Source organism: Canis lupus, chromosome 32 (assembly GCF_048164855.1).
Source record: "Canis lupus baileyi chromosome 32, mCanLup2.hap1, whole genome shotgun sequence".
In the NCBI taxonomy this organism is placed as follows: domain Eukaryota; kingdom Metazoa; phylum Chordata; class Mammalia; order Carnivora; family Canidae; genus Canis; species Canis lupus.
This window is the reverse complement of record NC_132869.1, coordinates 18,894,508-18,912,589: the sequence shown is the minus strand read 5'-3', so window position 1 is coordinate 18,912,589 and position 18,082 is coordinate 18,894,508. Positions and strand designations below refer to the sequence as shown.

General features: G+C 39.7%; 1 protein-coding gene across 4 annotated transcripts in view; it reads left to right on the top strand.

Moving 5' to 3' along the window:
* FAM227B (family with sequence similarity 227 member B) overlaps nucleotides 1–18,082 on the top strand; it is a 189,094-nt gene that overhangs the window by 169,441 nt on the left and 1,571 nt on the right. For all 4 annotated transcript variants that reach the window (XM_072808452.1, XM_072808449.1, XM_072808450.1 and 1 more), the window contains 3 exons: nucleotides 11,819–11,895; nucleotides 12,778–12,852; nucleotides 16,107–16,176. In XM_072808452.1, coding sequence (XP_072664553.1) covers nucleotides 11,819–11,895; nucleotides 12,778–12,852; nucleotides 16,107–16,176 — 222 coding nt within the window. The remainder of the gene's footprint in view (nucleotides 1–11,818; nucleotides 11,896–12,777; nucleotides 12,853–16,106; nucleotides 16,177–18,082) is intronic.

Below are 18,082 nucleotides of genomic sequence, written 5' to 3'. Positions count from 1 at the left end.
GTTGGTTTCAGCAATCACCATTACAGAGAAGGCAACCCATTGATTGCTCACTAGTTTTCTTCTGGATCCTCAATAGTCAATTAAATGGAAACAGAGGGGAAAAAGTGTATGGGAATTACATTTTTAAAGAATTCAACATTGTACTGTGGGGCTCATTTGCTACCATAAAATGGAGCTACTTGCTGCAAGAGTTTGGGCAGAATTGGCAGATGGTTTCCCACATCTTCTAGGGTTATTTCTTCCTAAGGAAAGATCTTACTGGGCAGCCCCGGTGGCACAGTGGTTTAGCGCTGCCTGCAGCCCAGGGTGTGATCCTGGAGACCGGGGATCAAGTCCCACATCAGGCTCCTTGCATGGAGCCTGCTTCTCCCTCTGCCTGTGTCTCTGCCTCTCTCTCCCTCTCTCTCTCTGTGTTTCTCATGAATAAGTAAATAAATAAATCTTTAAAAAAAAAAAAGGAAAGATCTTACTATGATCTAGAAGCAGGAGTGGTTAAATGCTGAATTAGACCAACAATCCCATATCTGGTAGTCATTTTTGCTTGTTTAGAAGACATTTAAAGCTCAAAATCTTGTGATCTATATATGAATTGTGCAGCATGGAAGTGCCTAAGAGTTATGGCCTTGACAATACACTTTTAAGGGGAAATGTGATGCATGTGGGCAGACCTGTTTCATGCAATGGATTTGGATGTGCCTATCAGCAATCTCTCCTTTTCACCTATTTATCTCTACTCTTGCCCTTTGCCTGGATTTCCTCTCCTGCTGCAATCCTTGTTTTAGATTCTAGATGTGTTGCCTGTTCTAATTGCTATTTTCCAGATACTTCAAATCTTGCTTAAGGGTCTTGCTTAAGGGCCCCATTACCTGAATATGCCTTCATTACCTGCTTCCAGATCAAGACTTTCTTATGTCTTGTTTAACAAGATTTGTGGAAAATCTATGTCCTAGGTGATATGCTATGTGCTGCAGAGATGACTATCATCTCTGCTGTCAGGTAATTTATTGTCTAACAGATGTCCATGTCTGCAAGCTTGTTGGCTCTACCCAAGATACAGCCTTTTTCTAGCATTCCTCCCATGCTTACCTGAACAATTTCTGTTCTTCCCCATCCTCAATGTCTAAAAGCTGCAGCACAGTGGTTTTTAAGAAAGATGACACTTTAAATGTCCAAGGAAGCACATTTCCTTTACCTGGAAAAGTATGAAATCTTCAGAGAAATGGGTAATTTTTTGCTTATTCTGGAAGCAATCAGAGCAACAATTGAAACATAAGTGAAGTGCTTAAGTACTGAACAAAGGTATCTTTAACAGAAGCTTAACTGGAAAAAAAGATTGACCAGGTTGCTCTTTCCATGAAATGAGCACCAAAGGTGAGTCTGCTTCCTTTCCACAAGTCTATGTATCTGCATTATCCAGGATTAAGATTTGGGGAAATCCCACTGGAAGGGTGAAAGAGACAGGAGGGAGTAGAATTGGGAAAACTGGAGTCAAAGAGTCAAGTCAGAAGCATAGACATGCACTGAAGCAGAAGAGGCACCTACCAATGTCAGTTTGACAACCATCAAGGGTTATGGTAAGAGCCCAAATAGCTCACTGTCTTTGGCTCCCATATCCTTGGGAGTACTATTAGGAAAGGAAAAGACATACTCACCCTGAAGCAAATAAGAGAGAAGTTGCCCAAGTCTTAGGAATTATATAAGGCAGGGGCACCTGGGTAGCTCAGTGGATTGAGCATTCGCTCAGGTCATGATCTCAGGGTCCCGGGATGGGTACCGGGTGGGGCTCCCTTCTCAGCGGGGAGCCTCTTGTCTCTCTCTGCCTCTGCCCCTCCCGTTGCTGGTGCTCAATCCATATCTCAAATAAATAAAATCTTAAAAAATAAAAGGGCTTATATAAGACAAAAGGTGCAAGAACTATCAAGGTGAGAAAACGGACTCTGAAAAGGGCAAAAGTCACAGCGCCCTCAGGAGCATTCTGAAGGTAATGTAAAGGGTGGACCATTGGTTCTTACTATGTATACCCAGTTTTGTGGAACTAGCCCATAAATGGTGGTTTTCTTTTCCTCACTGTTCTTATACCTTTGATAACTTCTCCAAGTAAGAGGTTAACAAACTTAATGGTTTTAACTAGATAAACATATAGTTAGAAAACCAACATTAGCATGTGATATTTTACAATATTATATAAAATGATAACATATACTATTTAGAGCAGGATTTAAAGAAATAGACATATGAACATAGAGTTGGGTATTTATTATGTTTATCATAATTTTAGAACTGCACTGTTCAGTATGTTAGCCAATAGCTATGTGTGGCTATATTAAAATTAATAAAATTAATGGGGCACCTTGGTGTCTCAGTTGGTTAAGTGTCCAACTCTTGGTTTCAGCTCAGGTCATGATCTCAGGGTTGTGAGATGGAGCCCCATGTCAGGGGTGGTCCATGCTCAGCAGGGAGTCTGCTCAAGATTCTCTTTCCCTCTCCCTCTCCCCTCAGCCAGGATAAATCCTTTTTAAAAATAATTAATAAAATTAAGTAAAGTAAAAATACAGTTCTTCAGTTATACTGTCTCATTTCACATATTCACTCTCTGTGTGTGACTGTTGGACAAGGGCAGATATTGAACATTTCCATCATAACAAAAAATGTTCTGTGGGCAGCACTGTCTTGAGTAGGAAGGAAAGTTTAGTCTATTCACAGAACTTGAGATGTCACCTTGGGATATCAGACGGCCGGAACACACAGTGCATGTGCTGCTGAAGTGAACACAGCCGGAACACACAGAACTTGCTTTTGCTTTGCCATTTGCAGCCTTCTAATTTTAGAAGTTTAGTGGTTTAAGATTACATATTATTTATTCATCCATTCATTATTCATCCATCCATCAAAATTGGATTTCCCCTCATCTTTTGCTTTTTGGGGTTGGATTTTTCCCCTTTATCCTAGTTTTACTTAATTTTTAGTTTTGCTCAGAGATAACTACTTTTAGCATCATGCAGAGTTTTGCACTGTTCCTAATGGCTTCAATCCGTAGAAGAAAGCTTACCACTCTCTTTACAAGCTCCCAGGTCAAGACTTTATGAATAACCTAGACCTATATAAAATTCTGTGATTGCCTTTTGACGGTCAGATATTTGATCCGTGGACTTTACTTCATTCCCATTGATGCTAGTTTGTATCAGTTATCAGAATAAACCTGTAGCTCTCCTGCTAGGTTCTCAAGGACTCCTTATAGGACTAGTTTTTATATTAAAAAAAAATACATCTGACTTATTTAATAGAGCACTTTATAAGCAGAAAAATATAATAGAACATAGTAGAATAAATGATACAAGGATTTAAATTTTGCTCTCAGAGAAGGAGGTTTTATTTTTATTTTTAGATGATTTTTAATTGAAGCTATTCTAAACTTTGTCGAGTAGGTTGCTAAGTTTCCTCCTTTCGCAAACCCTGCCAGAGTGTAGGCCAAGTTTTTAAAAACATGGAAGGGGGGGGTTTTAAAATGAACATCATGGTTTTATAAAAGAACTTGAAGAACAAAGGGTTTTTGTTTTACATGACTTAAGTATGTGTATTGTAAGCATTTTGCAGCCGCCTTGAGCCAAAGACAATTACAAAATTGTTTGTGAGATCCAGCCAGCCCTTCTTTCTTATAGACTCAGTTTACATTCTCATTAGGGTTTTTCTTTTCCTTTCTTTTAATAAAATGCACAAGATAGAAACCACAATTCAGCAAACTTGTTATTTAACTAATGAAATAAATAGAAAACTTTAGTGCCTTAGGTAATCAGGTTCCAGGGAGTGGGTTGTATCAATTTTTTAGCCACAATTGGGATTTTAGATTATAAACCTGGCTCAGTGGAAAGTTAAGAGGGTGGGGGTTGTGGAGCAGAAGGGATTTGCATCCTGGAGAGTTAAGTTAGTAAGAGTTAGGGTTTAGGCTTTTCTTTAACTTATTACAAATTAACTTATTATAAATTACATTACAAATGCCCAATTTATATCAAATAAGAGAAGAAAATTTCATTTTGAAACAGTTGAAATGATTTCAACCATTGGGGAAAAAATATATTCTTGCTATATGTGCTACTGGTCAATTAAAAAAATCAGGTGGAAAAGCCATAGCTTTTTCAAATACTTAGAATTTAAGACTAAAAAAGCAGTATCTCAATTAAATATAAAAATTGACTAGATTATAATTTTGTGTTCACCTAACCTATTTCTCCTCATAGAAGGTGGTCAGACAAAGGAGAAAGGAGACAAAATCCACACTGTTACTTTGCATTCACCCCATAAAAATTACTGCCAGTTTACGGCACCAAGTGATCTTAAGAGATGCTCCAGGGTCTCTGAAAGTAGAAACCCTATCGTAGTTTAGAGCTAGGGCCTGCATATTTTAAGGACTCCTTTGGTGGTTATCTCACATGTATTCGTTTCTGTTTTGTTACTAATAATCTAGTTTGGCCCATCTCAGGAGAGAAGGGTCTCTAGAATTTCTAGTTTAGATATTGAATCCAGTTATAAGCAAGGCACCGTATTTGCAAAGCAAATCCACAGTTTGTATATTTATTTGGAATAGCTTCGTGAGTGCAGGAGGGGTTGATGGAAATAGTGAGGATGGCTGAATTCCCTCCAGAGCTGTCTGTTCAGGGGCATAAATTATAAAAATTATGGAATCTCTATAAATCAACAACTTGTTTATCAGTCTTAGGTAGTGAACTGTTACCATAACTAAGTTTTCCAGATAACTAGAGCCAACCATCTACGGCACCAAAATTTATGTTAACCATTTTTATGAAAATTTTCCTTGAAGATATATCATACTTCCTAGATTTCTTAAACAATATAGCAAAATATAATTAACTTTCTGATGATGACTGGGCTTCTCAGGATGAAGCCTATGATTCAGCTACATGGAAAGATCAGTAAGAATGCTTGCTCAGGAGGCCAAGAACAATAAACACCCCCTGAATACTCCTTCCATACCAGCTGCTCCTATGAAGGTGCTGAACCATCCAGCTGCAAAGACAGGAAGTGCATCAGTCACAGAATCCGACCCAAGTTGCTGTAGCAGCACAGAGGAGCACCCTCATCCGATTGGAGGCAGCTCTGCCCTGAAGCAGAACAGATTGCTAGACTGTCATAGTCTTTATGCCTATTTTTTATAGTTCTGTCTTCTACCTGAAAAACTGCCTGTTGTTATTTCTCGTTCCTACTCATTCCTGTAAGTCAAATATCACGTTTTACTCATCTTCGTGTCTCCATGCCTACTGAAAGCCCTGGCAAGTTTGTTGAATGCTTTTCATTAAATCTGCATTAATATTTTTGGTAGCCCTATTCCCTCAATTTTCTAGACTATGCTACAAAACTGCTTCTAATGATATGTTAAATAATGAAACTTACTAAAACCCCCATTTTACACACAATACCAAGCCATGTAGAAATCTGGGTGATATTCCAACAGTTGGCGCTGTCTCCCATGGAATAAGGCATATGGGGTTAGTAATAACTTTTAAAAACATTTATGGGTATACGGCTCTATTGTGGATGTTTGGCATTCTTGCAAATCTAACATTAAAATATTTGGACCATAAGCAGAAGTAAGCAGTAAACAGAAGATAACTGTTCTAAGATCAGTTTGGGCCACATGCTAAGTTATTTTAAGAATTTAGTTTTTAGGATTAAGAATTAAATGAATGCTGGAGTATAAAGGAGGAGATTGTGGCCACTGTTTGCTGCTTGGGTTCTGTTTATTTCTTATACAATAGCATTATGTGTAGAATGGATACTTTGGTCCTAACCTGGTCATCTCATTAGCAATTCTAAAGAGACTCTGAGGAATATATCTAAGGGGTATGGGTTAGACAGCAAGGCCTCCTGCAGCTTCATTCTAGGATAGTACTTTTGGCAGATAGAAGCAAAATTTGCCTCTGGGAAATTCTTTTCCTGAGTCTCACACGTGCCCAACTTCTCAAAGGCAAGGTACTTCCTTTCTAAAAGACTTCGCTTCTTCATCTATATTATAATCAAACTGAACCCTGCAATTTCTAAGGTCCTTTATTTCACGAATACCCCGTGTTTCTAAAGGGAGATCAAAGACCTCAGAGTCTGAATTGAGGCCTTTAGGATGTCTCCAGGTTTTAATATGTCATATGCCAACCACAGCTCTTGTGAAGTCCCAGAACAGGACCATTTTATTTCTACCCAAATGGCTCCTTCTCCATTTAGTGGTTTGCCGCGTAAACTCCGTGTTGCATTGCATGAGAAAACACAGTGTGAGGTCAATTCAGACAGCGGATTTGGAAAACATGTTGCCACAGTCATCCCCAAGGAATAAAATATAGTCATTCTTCATAATTTGTAAGCTCTAAGTACTCTAATTTTCTACAGTTAGGAAAAATTGATGACTTTATGTATCTGATGAGAATAAAAATTAGGATACTCATTAACAGACATTAACAGAAGTCTATTAAAAACCATCATGATTGAACAGTGGAAGAAAATGCTGAGGTCTTAGTACCAACATCATATAGCCCAGAACCCTATTACACAACACAAATATACAACTGTGACCAAATTCTGTGGGCAATGAGAATTACTTTATAAAGAATGTACATACCCAGTTCATTTTAATGATATATGTTCAAAATTAAAAATTTATAGAAAATAAAACCTAGTTCTTTGTCTTAATGCCAATTATATATAATGAATGTCCAAGGAAGAAAATCCAATTAGTTCAGAGTGACAAGCACCGTCTCACTCATAAATGCTTCATCGTGGGAACCATGGTCAAGAGCACAATATAGCTTTGTAGAAGGATAAAATCTTCAAAATTCTGACCGGCACTCTGAGAAAGAAATTAAATATTACCAGGAAATAGCTGCACACAAATTAAATTTCAGCAGCTCCAGACTATGTGCACTTTAGGAAAGTGTTAATCACTCTGTGAGATTGAACTTTCTGTGATTTTCACTCAGGAAAAGATCTTAGGGTCTCAGTCACTAGATGTAGCAAGAAAAGTAAGACAGATATTAAAAGTAGTCTGAACCTCTTCAGATATTTAGGAAGATTGCTAAGCCTTCTCTACTAAAGCTGCTGGACTTCTTCACAGTCTGTGACAGCCAAAGGAGGAAAAAAACCAAAGGCGGAAATTTGGCATAACTGAAATTGCAGGCTTCTTGCTTACATAATGAACAGAACTACCATCTCGTTTCTTGACCATTAGCATCAAAGCACTCCAAAGGTAAGCAAGAATAGGGCTATCTTTTCCCAGAACCCAGACAGACTTGAGTATGGAGAGACACAGGCCTCCCTTGCTAGACTTGAAGGTGGAGAGTGGGGCTGGGAGATGTCATACTGGAAAACACAATTGGGGGAGAGAGGAGAAATTGATATTTCATATTAAAAAAAACAGCAAAATTTTTGCATCAGGACCGTAGAGCCCCTCTACACACTTCAGAGTGTTTACTCTGAAATCTTTTGCAAACATTAAAATAATGACTACAAAGCCTGGACGTATGGGAAAATTATGATAGTTGGGTAAAGAAAGCAACCATGTCATTCTAAAAATAACATAAAATATATATTCATACATGACAAATGAAAAGGCACCTAGAAAAATGAAAATAGTTTTATTTTTTGGGAAAGTGAAATTCTGAGAGAATTTTTTTCTTTTCCTTTGACTACATTAATTCTGCTATTATATTCTTTGGCCAGTAATATTTTTTTATTTTTATTGAGATATAATTGACATATGGCATTGTATAAGTTTCAGGTCTACAGCATAATGATTTGACTTATGTATATTGAGAAATGATTACACAGTGATATTTTTTAAGTCTTACTGAAACACTTGTCAAAATGAGATTTTGTGAGGTTTAGTTTTTGTCTGCTTTATTTAAAGTGAGGCTTTCATTACTTTTCTTTTAGATTTGAGTACTAATCTATCCCTAAAGTTGTCATTTACTGAATAGTCAAAAATATTATTTATGTGGAATGAAATCTCAAAGCCAAAATTTGAAAGTAACTTTGATCCAGCTTATGGAAGTTTTATTTTGGAAACTTCATTCAGGCTTGATTCATATCAAGAGAAAACTATAGCTTATGTGGACATTTAATTCATTTAGAAGATCCCTAAAGACAAGGTAATTTGTACAGTGTGATCAGAACCCATTAATGTCTGTAATTCCTGAAGACAATGTTGTGTTTCTGACCATAGGTTGACAGAACAATCGGTTGAAAACAGGAAATTCCAGTTGATACATTAGTTGTTCAGTCACAGCTACTATTTAAATATAACCTACATTACTATGAAATGCCTGTCCCAAAGTAAGATGCACTGCCCTCAGAAGCTCCCTGAAAACTTGGGATGCCCGGGTGGCTCACTCAGTTAAGCATCCAACTCTTGATTTCAGCTTAGGTCATGATGTCAGGGTGGTGATTCTGAGCTCCACATCAGGCTCCATGCTCAGTGGGGAGTCTGCTTGAGATTCTCTCCCTCTGCCCCTGCCCCCACCAATGCATGTGCTCGCTCACTCTCTCTCTCTCTCTCAAATAAATAAATACATCTTAAAAAATAAAATAAAAAAGTAGAAGCACACTGAAAATAGAAATCCAGTCCAAAATGAGGCTCTGAGCAGGAAGAGGCTTCCTGGGATGTCCTCTGCCGTGCAACAAATAGGACTGTGTGTAGTGTAGAACTATTTTCATGTAAGCAAAGACACCAGTCTCAAGAGCCTCAAGCAGAATTCTAGAAATACTGTAAAGATCCCATCACAGTGCATGGTCCATGTTGGATATCCAACAAATGTTAACTTCTCTTTTTCCATTCCATTTCCAATTATTGCCCTACCTCCTTACCACCACCTCAGATACAATATCTTTGAGGTCTTTTAGTTAACCACATGCCTAATATACTAATCAAGAAGTGGGCTAACCAGATGAACCAGATGTGCTGATACAATGATATCCTGGGCCCAGGTATTAAACATATGATAGTCTCATATCAGACTCCCCTAGCCACATTTTCTCCCCCCTCCTCCCTATCTTTCATCCAGCTCCCATATCCTTCCTATTACTCAACAAATTCTTCTTCATTCCTTTGCAAAATCTCAAATTCCATCCCACACTCTCTGAGCATTTTGCCATTATTTTAGTGATGAGTCTGAACTTCTAAACTTAAAAAGGCTCATATTCTATTTCATAGAAAACCAGAATAGGGACAGGAGCCACATGACCATCTAACTAAACGCCCACCCCTTACAAACAAGGAAAAGGAGCGTCAGCCTGGTTAACTACTTTGGCTACCATGGTACTAGATGATGAGTGCTCACCTCAGTGCCAGAACCAGAGCTCAATCTCCAGGATGGCACTTCCTCTATAATCTTTGGGAAATGGCCTGTGAGTGCCAGCCAAGGAGAGACCAAGAGCTAAGAGGGTACTGAAAGAAGAGCACCAAGAGAGAAGATGAGTAAAGGACACCGGAGACACACACTTTGTTGACTTCCCAATTTTGCTACATGCTGCCCTGAAGAAGACTGTATCTTGAATGAGTCCTTGAAGTTAATTATTATTCATCCTGTATACATGCAATTGTCACTATTGGTCTGCCTCCTGGGGGTGCCAGATGCTGTCAAAGCAGCGATTTGATTTTCACCTACACAGTACAAATCAACTTTCCATTAAATCCTAAGTTCAGGGATCCCTGGGTGGCGCAGCAGTTTGGCGCCTGCCTTTGGCCCAGGGCGCGATCCTGGAGATCCGGGATCGAATCCCACGTCGGGCTCCCAGTGCATGGAGCCTGCTTCTCCCTCTGCCTGTGTCTCTGCCTCTCTCTCTCTCTGTATGACTATCATAAATAAATAAAAATTAAAAAAAATAAATCCTAAGTTCAGGGATGCCTGGGTCACTCAACAGTTGAGCGTCTGCCTTTGGCTCAGGGTGTGATCCCGGATTCCCAGGATTGAGTGCTGCATTGGGTTCCTTGCAGGGAGCCTGCTTCTCCCTCTGCCTATGTCTCTGCCTCTCTGTGTGTGTCTCTCATGAATAAATAAATAAAATCTTTAAAAAGTAAACAAATAAAAAATAAAATAAATTTAAAAATCCTGTATGCCATTGTGACAGTAAACAGTGAAGTCAGGCTCATCTCTTTCTTTAAAGAAAATCTTACTCTAAAACGTAGATATGATTAAGGGGAAAAAGAAATTTGGAATTTATCAATAAATAGGCTTCTCTAAAATTTATTTCAGAGAATTTTGATCCACTTTAGAATACTATACTCACCCCGACTCTCTTAAACTCCAGGCTTGGTAGGGAAGAGTGTGTTCTGCTGTCAGCACTGCTTCCTTCTATAGTCAGTGATGCTATTAAAAGCCTGCTTAAACAGATTCTGTGACCAGAGAATTTATCTCTTCTGGTGTTGCTGAGAAAGTGGTCTAGAGTGCACAGAAAATTGGGTGTTCTTATCCTTGGTTCTAGACTCTGATGTTCAAATTTTAAGTGATTGAAGATAATTCCTGAATAGTTTAGAGCTTAGTAGGAAAGACATAAATTTTATTCAAGCTTATTGTGAGCATCTTTGTTGTGGAGCCATTCATGTTTTTCCTTCTGGTTACCTCAACTGAGATACAGTACTCAGGAAGTTAAGATAAGAAAGATAAGTAGCTATGTGGTCCCACTCCATGGACCAAATCCACTGGGCTTCTCCTAACATTCTTTTTTTTTTTTTTAAGATTTCATTTATTTATTCATGACAGACACACACAGAGAGAGAGAGGCAGAGACACAGGCAGAGGGAGAAGCAGGCTCCATAGAGGGAGCCCGACGCGGGACTCGATCCCAGGACTCCAGGATCACGCTCTGGGCCGAAGGTGGTGCTAAACCGCTGGGCCACCAGGGATGCCCTTCTCCTAACATTCTTACACCGCATAAATAAGGTTAAAATGAGCATCAAAGACAGCCTTGAAATAGACCATAAATTTGCATTCAGAGAAAGACAGAGGTGATACTGAAGTGTGCTTCAGGAGGGGGAGTGGGGCCGTACAGGGACAGTCGATCGCAGAGATTTAAGAGCTCCTGGTCTACCAGTAAGGCTAAGGTCTTCTTTTAACACAAGCTGAGGGCTGCCTCCTGGAGTCATTTGCTGATTGCTGTTTGCTGTTTCAGAAGGGAAGCGTCTGCTCTGTCAGTCAGGAATGTGGGTTTAAGACCAGGGTTAGAAGCACAACCACAGGCTGTTCCAAAACAGTGGGATAAGAGCCCCAGGCTCATGACCAGCACACTTACACCTTCTACTTAGCATCTTTCTTTCCTGTAGTTAGCAGAGGCCACCAGCTGAAGGCAACCAACGTATTCTGCCAGTCCCCTCCAGAGCCTTCCAGAGATCAAGAGACCTTGAGATTCTCAGTATATGTAGAAATGAAGAAATGCCTTAAAAGGGTTACAAAAATTTGGTATGTTTTTAATATTTACATTTAACAAATTGCTGCTTTTAATCTATACACACACACACACAAAAAAAAAAAAAAACACAAAAAAAGGCAATTGCAGAATTTATGAAACTATTAAGTTCCAGTGCATTGTGGGTGGTGTAGTCCAGATAATGGGCACAAGTTTAATGTGGTCTAATGAGCACTGTCTTCTTTCAGTTTGCATATTACAAATATCTCCAGATGTAATATTCATGTCCACAACTGAGACCCTTCATGACTGGGAAGCCCAGGCCAGACAGCATGCTCAGTCTCCTTGTGACAGTTACTGTCCTCCTCTCCCAGATGTTCCTAACTAAAAATCTTTCCTTAACCATAAGCCTATCACACCACCTGCTCCAACTTACCGTGATATTATAAAAGAAGCAAAAAGACAATTTGCAAGGAATGAAAAGGATTTTCGGATGTAAGTTGCTGCCCCCTTATTGTTAAATATAAAATCTTAAACTCTTTTAGAGCTGGAAGTAACCATAGAAATAAGCTACACTTAGCTCCTTATTTTACCAGTGAGGAGAGTCACTTCTGAGTGTCTAACAGACTTGGAGTTTCTTTTCCGGTAAGTGTCAAGGATGTATGTTGGAGCCATAGAGCCATGGCAAGTGTCAGGGATTGAAGGAAGGAAGAAACCCTTGCTGTGCTGTGGTTGGGGGCATGCACCCCAGCATGGAAAGACCAGAAGAGAGCTCCAGAAAATAGAGACTGGAGTACTGATTGTTTACAAAGATGAGCCATGGAAGAACAGAAAGGTTTGTTTGCAGTATGAGTTCTCTGGAGCTGGGGTGGCATTTGGGGCAGTATTAAGGAAAGCACAATCAAATACATCAGAAAGGGGTATATGGAAGAGTAACCAGGTAAGGTCTTATCCAGCAGGCAGGGCAAAAGTTTGATCCTTGGGTTACCAAGTGTGGCCATTCCCCTCCCATCTCTTTCCAGTCCCCCCACCACCACCACACATGTACACACATGCACACACACACAGCCCTTGGATTTCCTGTGCTCAGTGCAAAGAACCAGTATGAACACTTTGTGAGAGGGCCCTTGTTGAAGCAGCGAGGTGGAGTCCAAACCATACTCAGGTGTCATGAGTGATGTCTTTGGTATGTATTTATAGCAGGGAATGTTCTGGGGGATTCCTCTCACCAAGTAGTACATAGGGTGGGGATGTTGAAGAATTGGTTTATAAAGGACTTTTACTGACATGTAGAAGTTAGCAATTATTAATTTATTCTTTCCCAATTTGATATCCTGCTTTATTTTAAAATTTAACTCAAAATTTTTATTTTTATAGAGAAAAGCACAGAATTAATGAAGAAATAAAACTCCTAAGACAGCGGCAAGAAAGAATTGATAAGGAGCTTGATAGGTTTGTTCCTTATTCAATTTTGTAGTGATTAAAAACATTTTAATTGAGGGACACCTGAGTGGCACAGTTGGCTAAGTGTCCACCGACTCTTGGTTTTGGCTCAGGTCATGATCTCGTGGTCATGGAATCAAGCCCTGCTGTCAGGCTCTGAGCTCAGTGCAGAGTCTGCTTCAGAATCTCTCTCCCTCCCACTCAGTCTCTCTTTCTCTCAAATAAATAAATAAATGAATAAATAAATAAATAATCTTTAATAAAAACCCATTAAACATTTAAATTCAACAACTGTGCTACAAAAAACTAAAATGGGTTTATTATGTAAAAATACATCCACTCAGATATCTGCAGGGATTTTCTACTCAACAGTTTCATCAGGAATAACATTTTGACCTTCTTTGTCCACAGAACCAACTACTCTGCTAATTTAATTAATTGCTAAACATCATCATCATCTCCTTTTACTCCTCTAGCTATAGTACTTAAGCTCAAGGCCTTTTAAAAATAAACCCATAACCATGCCCTGCCCTCAGGAAGATGGAAACTAGAAAAACAAGCTGTTCAGCTGGCCTCCCTTGGGCTAGTTCTTTGTTCCCCTTCTGCCCCTACACACACAAACATTTTGGGGGCACATTTAATTTGTTTATTTTATAAATTAGTGTATAAAAAGGAAAAATATAAAGTATTGAGACTAAACTACTTCTAGCATACCCACATGCAAAAGAATGTGTGGGATGAGCGCAGCCCTTCAAACAAGCATCTGTGGAAGACCACAGCTGTGTGCCATTCATCTTCTAATTACTATTTTGGAACTTAAAAAGCTAGTTTCCTGTAGAGATGGCAAATCACTATGTTGTATACCTGAAACTAATGTCACATTATATGTATGCTCTGTACTTCAGGGGTCTTTTTTTAAGTTAGTTTTTGGCTGGCTCAGTTGGTGGAGCATGCAACTCTTGATCTTGGGGTTGTAAGTTTGAGCCCCATGTTGTGTGTACAGAGTACTTAAAAATAAGATCTTAAATAAAAACAAAAAAGCTATTTTCCCAGTCATGAGAAAATCCAATTCATTACTTTAGAATCTTCTCTCTCTTTTCACCAAATATCTTATCACTCATATTTCTTCTTCACGATACTTAAATTATAAGATCTGATTCCAGGGTCGCCTGAATGGTTCAGTGGGCTAAGAATCTAACTCTTGATTTTGGCTCAAGTCATGGGCTCAGAGTGTGAGATTGAGCTCCATGTCAGGCCCCATGTGTGTGGAGCATGAAGCCTGCTTGGGATTCTCTCTCTTCCCTCTGCCTCTGCCTGTTGACCCCACACCCCCAACACACACACTATCTCTCAAAAAAAAAAAAATGAAAGAAGAAAGAAAGAAAGAAAGAAAGAAAGAAAGAAAGAAAGAAAGAAAAAGAAAGAAAGAAAGAAGAAAGAAAGAAGAAAGAAAGAAAGAAAGAAAGAAAGAAAGAAAGAAGAAAGAAAGAAAGAAAGAAAGAAAGAAAGAAAGAAAGAAAGAAAGAAAGAAAAGAAAGAAAGAGAAAAAGAAAGAGGAAAAAGAAAAAGAAAGAAAGATCTGATTCCGGGTGACTTTTACAAGTTCCCCAAAATCAAATCTATATGGTATAGGATTTCTCATCACTGAGAATATAACAGAAGAATGTAGGACAGAGTAATTTGCAAGAAGTGCTCAAATATGTTTTATGCAATGGGACATTGTGGGTGAAAAAAGGGGAAAATACTTCGTATATCAATCTCATGTGCCTGTTAAATCTATAGGCACAGCATACACATTTCTATCTGTAATCTTCAAAGAAGAGATACTCATGGAGAGGAAAGGAAAGGCAAGCAGAAAGACAGGGGTTAGGGAGTGGTGGTGGTTGCAAAACTGTGAGTGCATAAAAAAACCCCACTGAATTGTACACTTTAACAAGGTCGATTTTATGGTATGAGACCTATGTCAATAAAACTGTTATTTAAAAAAAGAAAGAGGGGTGCTGTAAATTTAAAAGGGTGAGTCCAAAGATGGCTTGATTCTAACAAAGTGAGATGGAACCAGAGTCTGAGTCCAACACCCATCTCAAGGAGATCCTAAGAGGGTGTTACCGAGAAAGGACATCAGAGATATTTTGGAGTGTGTCTCAATAGGACTATGACAAAGAGACCCACATTGTGAAAGCCAGATCTGAGAAAAGCAGGAGGAGAGCCCAGAGGGTAATCGTTAGTGGGGAGAAAAGCCAGTGGAGGAGATAAAATTGGTAGAGGTAAAGCAGAGAATAAGCAAGGGGCATTTGTCAGTGGCCGAGCACAAGTGCAGGGGGTGGTCAAGAGCCAGCCCTGCTGCGCCCCAGGGGGTGCCCCCCACTACCTGCTAAAGAAACCCAGAAGATGCCTCGCGGGGGGTGGGGGGGTGGGCTAATCTATACTTCATGGTTTAGCAAAGAACACTGGGAATTTTCAGAAATGTTTACTTCCTACAAATTCCATGGAGGAAAAAGAATTTTAAAATGTCTCCCTTGAATATTGCCAGTGAAATGAATAGCCATATATCTTTATTTCATTTTTGTTTCTCTTGCTAATACTGCTTTCTCCTTGTCCCAAGTTCTTACCCGTCCAAGCCTCAGCCTACTCCTCTCTGCCTCTCCCCGCACCCACAGATCTCTGCAAAGGTTCCTCCTGCCTCCTGAATTCAGCTGTCCAACTCCTTCATAAATATTTCTTGAATGAGTACTTGGTGACAAAAATCAGGATAGACTCCTGGATTCCTCCGTGAGCTTCCAGCCTTCACTATCTCTATCCGCGCCCTCCACCCCCCCACCCTCCCTGCCGCCCCAGATCGTTCTCCTGCCAGTCCCTTGGGACACTCCTTCAAGTCTGCACTGGAGCCAGGCAAGCGGAATCAGTTCAGCAAATATTGTGCAAACCATCTCACTGACGAGAATGCTGCACTCCTGGGACGCAGTGTCACACAGTGGTTGAATCAAAGGCTTGAGTCACGCTGCTTGTGTTCAAATCCTGTATGACTTGCTAGCTATAGGGCTGTGGGCAGGTTAATTAACCTATCTGAGCCTTTTTCATTTAGAATACTGGATAGTGATACTACTTACTCGATAAGATTGTTGTAAGGGTAATTGAATGAATATGTGTAAATTGCTGGCAAATACCCAGCATATTAAATTTTGTGTAAATGTTGGTGATTAGTTGGTGTCAGTATAAAAACAATTGGTTTGGTTACCGTTTTTTTTTTTTTTTTTTTTCAGACTCCAGGCAAAGGCTACCAAGAAACCTTACGAAGTTAGGAATGACTTTGATAAGTTCCTACATAAACTGGTATGTTTCCTTTTTGAAAACAGTTGAGAATTCTCTCTCTGGCTTCTCTTACATGGCCTGGACAATATTTAATAAGCAATATGTGGTTTCACATCCAAGATACAGTGGGAAGGTAAAATACACTATTGTCATTTAATCATCCACATGCACATTTAAGATAATCCCTGTTTTTCATATTAGTAGCAGCCTCATGCCCACTTACCCTCATCCCTTGCTTCCGACCACAGGCAGTTTATGCAACTGAAAAGCTCCAAATGCAGTCAAAATTTCAAACTAAAAGAAAATTATCAGTGAAGTCATATTTTATTTTGTTAATAATTCAACAAAAATATATTGGTTTCTAATGACTGTGTTAAATGAATGGTCCCTGCAGAAATTACAAGGTTCTAAATGGGACTCAAAGTGTGTGAGAAAAAGAAAAGGAGGGGGTCCCTGGGTGGCGCAGCGGTTTAGCACCTGCCTTTGGCCCAGGGCGCGATCCTGGAGACCCGGGATCAAATCCCACGTCGGGTTCCCGGTGCATGGAGCCTGCTTCTCCCTCTCCCTCTGCCTCTGTCTCTGCCTCTCTCTCTCTCTCTGTGTGTGTGTGACTATCAAAAATAAATAAAAAATTAAAAAAAAAAAAAGAAAAGGAGCCTTCTCTGTCTTTCCAGTCTTCTTTGTTCCTTCCTCTTGCACTCCCTCCTTAACTTCTGGGCAGTTCTGTTAAATCTAAAGGTTCTTTTTCCCTTCCAGCAGGCAAGAGCATGTAGGGAAAAGGGTGCAATAAATCTGAAGGTTGGGCAATCTGAGGTCAGGAATAGGAGAGAGCTTTTTATTTTTAGCATGTCATCTAGAACAATCCTTATTAGCTACAGGTGTAATGCCAAAAACAGAGCTCAAATAATCTAATCAAGTTCCTATATGAGCCAGAAAGGTGAGAGAAGGGAGTAAAACACCTGAGTATTTAGTATTAAACAAATAGGACTATTCTTTACTTCCACACACAAAATTCTCTTTCATTCTTCTCAGTCTCCCTTAACTACTACTGCTAGAGACATGGGTACAGAGAATTATTTATGAAGTGTAAGAAAACCACTGTGCCAGTGTGCTGGTGAAGGGCAAGTGACCTCAGCTGGCACATGGTATGTGGCCTGAGTATCAGGGAAGCTACAAGCTGTGGAAACTGTAACACCCCCTGTCATCGAAGGGTCCACCTGTCATCAAAACAAAGCAGCTATACCTCAGCTCTAGTTCATGGTCATCCCCAGGAGTGAAGGCCAGGGGAGAATCAGATCTTCTGCCATCAGTAATCCAGATTCTTCGTAGAATTCCTCATTAGAACTCCAAATGTCTGAATATTTTGGGGGCCAAACTAAGTGTATCTCTAGACCAGATGTGGCCTATGGGTTGCTAGTTTGCAACCCCTCCTCTAAATGCTGGACTTGGAGCTCTTCAAAAGCCATCTGCAGCCAGGATAGCCTATCTTCTCCTCCACTGTATCCCAGGGCAAACTCCACACCCCCACTGAGCCTTGTGCACATCCCATGTGTGACCATTATCAGATATTCGCCCGTCTGCAGTGCCTACTCGCCAGCTTTCACACATTGCTCATCCTCTAGCCCTGTTCAAACTCCATCTTCTTCATGAAGCTTTTTACCAGTTGCCCTAGCCCTATCCCCTCCAGAAAAGTTTGATGTCTCTCATAATTTCTAGAATAACAGTGATGGTTTGATTGAAAAATAGTTCTTTCCTTCAAGCCAGACAAGACACATATGGAATAGATCCCTGGCTGAGAACAACTGTGTCCTCCAAAGCAGAGGCACAATGGAAATTTTTACTCACCTGTTGCAAGAAGCTATCTCATGGTGAAAAATTTAAATAGAATAGCAAAGCAATGGAAAGTACCACATTTTTTGTTTGGGGG